This window comes from Centruroides sculpturatus, unplaced genomic scaffold, assembly GCF_000671375.1.
Source record: "Centruroides sculpturatus isolate CEXI.00-Female unplaced genomic scaffold, Cexi_2.0 scaffold1522, whole genome shotgun sequence".
NCBI classification, from domain to species: domain Eukaryota; kingdom Metazoa; phylum Arthropoda; class Arachnida; order Scorpiones; family Buthidae; genus Centruroides; species Centruroides sculpturatus.
This window is the reverse complement of record NW_019385641.1, coordinates 131,998-140,598: the sequence shown is the minus strand read 5'-3', so window position 1 is coordinate 140,598 and position 8,601 is coordinate 131,998. Positions and strand designations below refer to the sequence as shown.

Genomic DNA, 8,601 nt, shown 5'->3' with positions numbered 1-8,601 from the left:
ATTTCAAGAATATTTCATAAGTATTTAATATGATTTAACAAGCTGTGCCTAAATATTTGTACATCATATGACAAAAATCCATCATATACCTTCTTCATAAACACAATATACATTAGTTAAAACATCAAATATTAAATTATTTAATAATAATTAATAAATTCAATTTATCCCCATTATTTGCATAAGTTAATTTTCATATTAAAAAAAAAAACAAAAAAAAACAAAAAAAAAAATTATAGAGGTAATTCCAATTTACGTCATGTAGATGGCGTTGCGCGGAGAATGAAAAGAGGGATGTAAGTCGTGCAGTTGGTAAACGAATTTCATTGTTTTTAAGTATTTAAAATTTGTCAAATTTAACGCTGTCGTATATACATAAAGAGATAATGACATTGTAGAAGCTAATGTATAGAAAAAATGATAAAATTTACATTATATTCGATGCTGAAGTAGCTAGGAGTCGTTGCCATGACAACAGTAGTACATGATGGTAGCGATTCGGTGCAAGATTTAAATCATGAGTTTGATTAAATGGTTGTTAAAGCCAGTATTAGGAGATAATGGAGAAGATAGTAAAGGTATGTTAAAATTAATAATAACACTAATTTAATACAAATTCATTTAATAAATTTCTTCACAGAATTTCAAATGATGATTATTTTTCATCTCTATGATGCCTTGACAATGATATTTATTAATATCTTTAATTCTATGAAAATTTATAAAGCTAGAAATGCAATACCTGACATTATTAGATATGGAGTTTTTTTTCTTACATTCTAAAATATAATTTAAATTTCTTTATATTCTCATAACTCTATTCATAATGTTTAATTATTCAATATATTGTGAGTTTTGCTAATTGTCTTTTTGCTTTAATATTAATAAATCAAATTATTTTTAGAATGCAAAAGTAATATCGAAATGTGCGGTTAAAACCGAAGAACACTTTGCAATCATTAAAAGTATAAATTAAATTTCTTAATTTTAACGTTAACATTTTACTTGCGTGGCTCTAACTATAGAAATTACATTTAATCAATATTGTTTACATTTGAATTGCTTTTTTTTTGTAATTGTTTCATTAACTGTTGTATTGTTGCATTTTATGAATTTGACTGGAAGAAAAATTTAATCGTAGTAGAATTCACCTATAACATATAACATGCAATTTACTTTTTTTAAATGACAAAGTTTTTCTATCGAAAACCAAAAAAAGTTTTAAAGATAAGTCAATGCATTTGTTTAATGAATACGTAAATATAAAATATAAAAAAAATCAATTGAGCTTTTGTGATTCGATCGAATCACTTATAATATTTAGAGTATAAGAAATTTTTAAGTAAAAAAGTTTAATAGAATTAATGTATTTTTATATTAAAAAAATATTATACTTGAATTTATATAACTATTTTTAATTCTTAAATTTTGATAATCGATAATTCTTCCTTGGAAATGATTGATTAGACAGTTTTCATCTCTTATATAATTACATTTAGCAATATGAGCAGCTGATTTATATATTTGAATATTGCTAATATTTATCCTTATAGTAATTGAAAATGTAATTAGTTTAATTTTTTCAATGTTTACAATAGTTACATATACAATAGAGAATAGCATATCTACTTTATAATTAAGATTTAAATTAATAAGTAACTTATTTTTATTTATAAATGAGAGAAATGCTTAAATAAAATTTCAGAGACATTTTATAATTGTTTATGAATAATTCATTTATAGTATTCAATAATTAAAAATTGTTAATATCTAATTATTCGTTTACTTGTATGCTTATCTTTAATTAAACAGATAAAGAAATCTTTGATAAAAATAAAATTGAAAATTTGATGACTAATGTAGTTATCATGATATAAATGCAATAAAATATTTTTTGCATTACTAGTAAATCAGTAAAAAAAATTTCAGTGATGTAAAAATGTGTATAATTTTAAATAAAAAAATGTATAATAATATTCTGTAAAAGAATTTAAAAATTGATTGTATTGATAATGCAACAAGTGCTTACACTTGTTGCATCATTGAATTTCAATTTTATTTTTAACAGATATTTTTTCATTGAATATCAATCTAAAATAAATAGATTTGATTTACATTTTAATGTGAAGCTATTTTCTTTTTAGCAGAAAAACCATTATTTCTGAATTAGATTAAATAAACTTCTTTTTATTTTCCCCTCTTTAGTTAATATGATGAAAATTTTAAAAAAAGCATTTATTTATTATATGTAATGCATAAATAATGAAATTCATTATTTATGAAAGCTGAACAAAATTTAAAAATAGAATAATAAAGTATTATTTGAAAACTAATGATAACTACATAGAAAAATTTGCAAATTAGACTGAAATCATAAAATGTTACAACTGATATTGAATGTATAAATATTTGATCTGTTGTATTACAAACTAGTTTCGTTTGTTTATTTGTTTTGTTATATATTAAGGTTGTTGTTGTTTTAAATTATCATTATTAACTTTAAACATTTTGTATCAAAAATATAATTGCTTAAATTGTAATTCAAGTTAAGTTATAAAACTGACTGTTCTATAGTCATTCCTAATATTAACTGTAAGATATTACTTAAATTTATAGGTAAAGATGATGATAAAGATTTTGAAATTAATAAGCTAATTATTTAGTAATTTTTATATCAATTTAGCATAAATGTGCTTTTATTATGAATTTATGTTGATTTAATTTATAAGATAACTACAGTATTTCTATAATTTTTATATTAAAGCTGAAGAGTTTTTTTAATTTCATAAAAAAAATTAACACTGATTATACAAATTATTCTCTAAAATAAAATTATAAAGCTTTTCTTAAATGATTTTTTTTAAAGCATTGAGAATTATTTATCAAGGTAAAAATGTCAAAAATGATATTGCATTTGTTTTTTTTAATTTTTGTTTTGATGGTGGAAATTTTTTCTGAGTACTCTATTTAATTACAGTGACTAAATGTTTTATGTTGTTATGCAACAATGATTTTACTGGAAACTGTGAGAATATAAATTGTCTGCTCCAAATAGACTAGAAAAATGCAATATATAAGCATTTTATTTATGGTATTCAAATTTATTTCGTAAAATAAACTTTTTTGTATTTTATACATTTAATTATATAAAAATTATATTGTGCATTGTTTTTTAAAATTGATTTTAAACTAATTTACCTGTTGATTAATTTTTACTGGTTCATAATTTAACAAGAAGGTAAACATAAAAATATTAATATTTTTTTTATCATTTTATTTTTTAATTCTCTTAATCAAAAACAGTTACTGAAATATTAAAGATAATGTAAACATCATTTATTAAATTAATTTTTTTTTATTTTTTAACATTTCAATCTTAAATAAAATTATATTTATTAATATTTAACAAATATTTACAAAAGAAAAAAATATATAAATCAACCAAGTTTGAATTTCTTTTTCCTACAGCACTTAAATCTGTTATTGTGATATTGTGTAATGATTAATTAATTAATTAATTGTTGGTTAATTTGTTGAGGTATGAGTTTTTTGTAATCTGATCTGATCTTGTAGAATAAAATTTTTGCATAGTTTTAATTTTAAGATTTTATAATAATGTATATTTCTATTGAATTCTAAATAACCACAAATAATAACTTTCATCATCAATATTATTATTATTTTTAAGCCAATATAATAATCATTTTAATTTAGTTGTTAAGATAAATCATATAATTTCAAAATTCAATTATTAAAATATTTTTTAATGTTAGTTTTTATAGTATGCTGGAAAATGTTCTTATACAGTAGAGATTGTTATAAATGGCAACAAACAACTTAATTGAATAAACACAATATTAATACAACCAGTTAATTCCTCTTAATGTAGAATTTTTGTATACTATTTCCAATACAGATAACAGTCAACACATTACTTAACAGAAATTTTTAAATTCCTATATACAAAACCATATTTTAAAGAATAAACATATTAAAGTTGTGGTCTTGTAATAAAATTATTATATTTTGAATAACCTTTTATAAAGTACACACTAAATTAACATATAAACTTTTTGAAATATTTTAGTTGTTTGACAAAATTTTTATACGCTACTTAATAAAATTTTATTTATATCTAGGAAACATTTCTATAATGACATAGGCTGTAGTGTCATTTCTATAAAAACATGATTTCATACTTTTGCAAAACAAAACAACAATAGGAAATACATTTACAATTTAATAACTTTCAAATGACAACAAAACATTCAGATATGTTATATTAACTATCACTGAATTGACCTATTTCTTAGTATAGGTTGAACAAAACATAGAACAGATGTGAGCTTTTAATAGTTACACTGTCATTATTCTTATTAGCAAGAATAATGGTAAATAGTGAAGGATATTTGTACCTTTTGAAATATTGTGACATAATTTCAGAAAATGTGAGAATTATTAAAATTTATAAAAATGATTTGTCTTACTAATAATAATCTTACTAATGATTTGTCTTACTAATAATAATAAGCAGACAAAATAATCTATATTAAGTAGACAATATGGAAAAGTTCAAACAATAGCTGTTTGTATTCCTTGTTCACAATTGCAGATAATTAGATAGGATTTGCTAAGTTATATAATTTATAATGAACTATTACTAATACTAATACTGTTATTTTAATACACATTAAGTTTTTGTTTTTTCTATTTTAGTAGTTTAATTTAAATATAGTTAAATTACATTGCCTTATAGTATTAGTTAATAATGTAGTTTGTACAAAAAAGTAATAATGGGCACACAGTTTTTTGAAAATACTAATTGGAAATTTATATTTATAGTACATTTTAATATACTAGTTTATTGAATGTACAACAATGAATGTTCTAATTTATTAAGACATGTTCATTTATTGAGATTTTTTATTGAGAAAATTTTTGCTCAATACTATGTTACAAAATTAAGATTTTAAAACACTTGTAATATTGTATGTAATTTTCTGCCAAATAATTTCATAAAAATTGAGCAGATGTTACCTTTCAAAGAATTAAAAAGGTTTTGAATAACTAGGAAAAATATTTCAGTTAGAAAACTATAGATTATTGAAAAACATAAAATTTAAACAAATAATTTTTGTACAGATATTTAAAAGAATATAATTAGTAATAATTAATATGATAAAAAATATATATTTAATTGGTAAAATATCAATTGGAATTTGATAATTTCATCGAAAATTAATTAATGAAGGTTGATATTATTTGATATGCAAGAAATACAAACATTTCTATTCCTATTACTATTTGCTTTTGTTTTGGTTTTTTTTTTATTTTTTCAACAGTAGGAGTTGTTCAATTAAAATAAAAGATAATCTAAAAGAAATATTAAAAAAAAACATAAAAATTATATATAAATGCCAAAAAGTTCAAATTAATTTCATATTAAATTATACTTAATTCACTTACCAAAAATGCTATATGGTTTAAAATATTCTACAAATCAAATTTTTTTTAATGGAAAACTTGGTTTGATTGCTTACATCGTAATTGTTAATTTCATTTTTATATAAAAAATTATTTTTACACTTCTCAATATAAAATAAAAATGCAATTATAGATTTATTAAAAAGAAAATTAACTAAAAAGACATAAATAAGATAGAGCTTAAAACTGAATGAAAAAATTAAGAAAATATATTTATCACTATGCATAGTCTAGTTGTCTGGTACTAAATATACACCAAATGCTACATTTCAGTTTCTTAGATACAGATTATTATTATATCATTTGTATTAATCGATTATTATAGTTTTTTTTTCATATTAAAAAGTATTAAACTTTTTTAAGTAAAAGCTAAAATTTTATAATTTAGAACTTTTTTTATATATAATAAACAAATATTAATCGTACCTCCTATTAAGGTTACCAAACATATACTCATTAATTAAAAATGGTTCTAATTGAACCAAAAACATTACTTTTTTTATTTTTTATTATTAATAAAAATATATTGGAAAGTAATCATTTAAAATTAAGTTTGAGAGTAATTCAATGGTTACATATTTAAACTTTCAGACATGTTTATAAGATTATAAATGTTTGTTATCCTTTCCATTGATCATGTTTAGTAATTTTCAGAATTTGTGCTAATTTTTAATGTTAACAGATTAAAAGGCGCACAGGAATTTGTCTTCAAAAGTGGTGTGATATTATTAGATGCTATGCCTTAATAAAAATAACTAACTAGTTCAGATGATGAAAATGTTGAAATTTACAATTTCATGAAAATAAACATTATGGCTAATAGATCAGTTTGCATAATGTAAAATTTTAAATTTTTAAACAAACACTGAGATCCTATTGAAAAATTATTAAAATCAAATTTGAAATATTTAATACTTTTTATCAAACTAATACAAATTGCTTTTAAAATGTCACAAAAAAATTTATATATAAGCAGAGAACCAACATTATAGTTAGCCTATTTCTCATTTTAACTACTATTTCAGACCAAAAATATTGTTTCTAAGGCTTTTGTGTAATTGAACTTTTCAGAGAGATTTGTTACTTGAATTTCTCTGTATCTTTTGTACATCTGCAATACAGTTAAACAAATTCCAAAATCTTTTAATAACCAAGAAAAAAACTGAACTTCTTTTACTTGACTGAAAGTCTTAATTTAATGTTACACAAACATTTTTATAGCTTTTAAACTTGATCTTTAAATGCACCAAGAACTTTGAACAAAATTGAAAACAATTGGCTAGAAAATACTGAAAAATAGTTTTTAAAATTAAAGTTTAAAGCTATTTTATTAATTGTAAGATTATCTATGGTATTTTTAAATGCACTAGTAGTGCATATAAAAATTAATGAGTCTTGAATTAAAATAATGTTAATCATGCTGTTTTTAATGTATCAAATTAATTAATCTTCAAAATTTATATGGAAATTTATAAGTAAATTTCTTTTATGCATTTATTGAGAATGATTTAGTTTCATTTAGAATAAATTTATAATAATTTAAAAGAAATAAAAGTTAACATAATTAAATCAAAAGCATATTTGAAATTATGCATACTCAACAAAAATATGCACTCAATTTAATTTTGAATAACATTAATTTCTAAAACTCAACATTTTATAGAAGTAATAAAAAAAGTTTTTTGTTTTTTAAGATTGATTNCGGAACACGACTCCTCTCCAACCTCGTTTTCTTCGACTTTATCTATTGTTTAAAATCTTTTAACAAGACAAAAGGTTCATTGTTTAAATCCGATCTTTAAGTTCGCTCTTTCGCACTACGAAACTTGACTCATTTAAAAAGTCGTTAATGGCCTCCTTTCGGACCCCATTTGGGTCCTCACAATACTATATGTAATTTATTAAACTATGCACAAAAATATTTTGTTGTTAATCAAGAATATATATGTACTATCTTTGTAATTACTCCTTTGTTAACTATAAACAAAATTAAGATTGTGTTGTTAGAGATTGTATTTTTGGACTAATTGCCTTAAATTGATTTATGTTATTCATTACTTATAAGTTGTTATAATAATACCACCTTCTTGTAACAGGCATAAGCCTATTATAAATAAATTTTATTGATGATGATGATAAATATGTTTAATACAATAATGTCAATAAGTTACAGGCTTAAATACTTAAGTTAAATGCTATCAATATAACATAAAATACAAAGTTTCGAAATTAGTGATTTACACAAAATTGTAGTTTACAAACAGGCAATTAATGTTTTTTTTTTCCCAATATTATTTAATATATAAATTTATTACTGAAATTAAAAAAAATATATGTTGATATGAATGAAACAATATTACACAATAAATAATAATGTATTTTAAAAAGATTAATTACAAATTACCAGTTACAATAATAATTGTGAATTGTGATTATAATAAAATAAAAAGCAAACATATATATATATAATAATGTTACAATTAAATCTCTCAAGTGAGTTTTCCTAAGAGCTTTTTGATTTATTTTTCAATTCTACTAACATATGATGAGTATTAATATGCAATTTCCGCTGCATTGAGAATTAGTAATAATAGCTTAGAAGTATACTTAAAGACAAATTTCGCCTGCAAAAATATTTTCTATAATAATTACCATATTTATTAAACTAAAAGAAACTGAAATAAAAGAAAATTTAAAGCAACTGGTATTATTTATTAAAATCCAATCTTTCTATGATATGAAGCAATAGATTTTTTTTAAATTAATTGTCTTTTTAATACATTTATTCGTAGTAAAATAAATTATTAAATTAAATAATAAACATAGATATATGAAGGTTTATAAAATAAAAAAAATAATAATCGCTTTATTTTTAACATATGATGTTGTAATAATAAATAAATAGAATAGCTCAAAAGTCAGTTAATATCACGGTTAACTAACTTTTGGGCCAACCTGTATATTACCTATTAAATGAATTAGATGTATATAAGCGGAATTTTAAAAAAATTTTTAATAATTTTTCAACAAAATTAATAGCTTAATTAAATTTAATTGTGCATATTTTGTTAAAATTCTTTTAAATTATGCATCTTGAATATAAATCATTAAAGAAAG

The 8,601-nt window shown here is 20.7% G+C and overlaps 1 protein-coding gene across 1 annotated transcript in view; it reads left to right on the top strand.

The window, feature by feature from the left end:
* Nucleotides 1–253: 253 nt before the first annotated feature.
* LOC111640818 overlaps nt 254–8,601 on the top strand; it is a 16,208-nt gene continuing 7,860 nt past the window's right edge. The window contains exon 1 of the mRNA XM_023386881.1: nt 254–578. Coding sequence (XP_023242649.1) covers nt 518–578 — 61 coding nt within the window. The 5' untranslated portion in view covers nt 254–517. The remainder of the gene's footprint in view (nt 579–8,601) is intronic.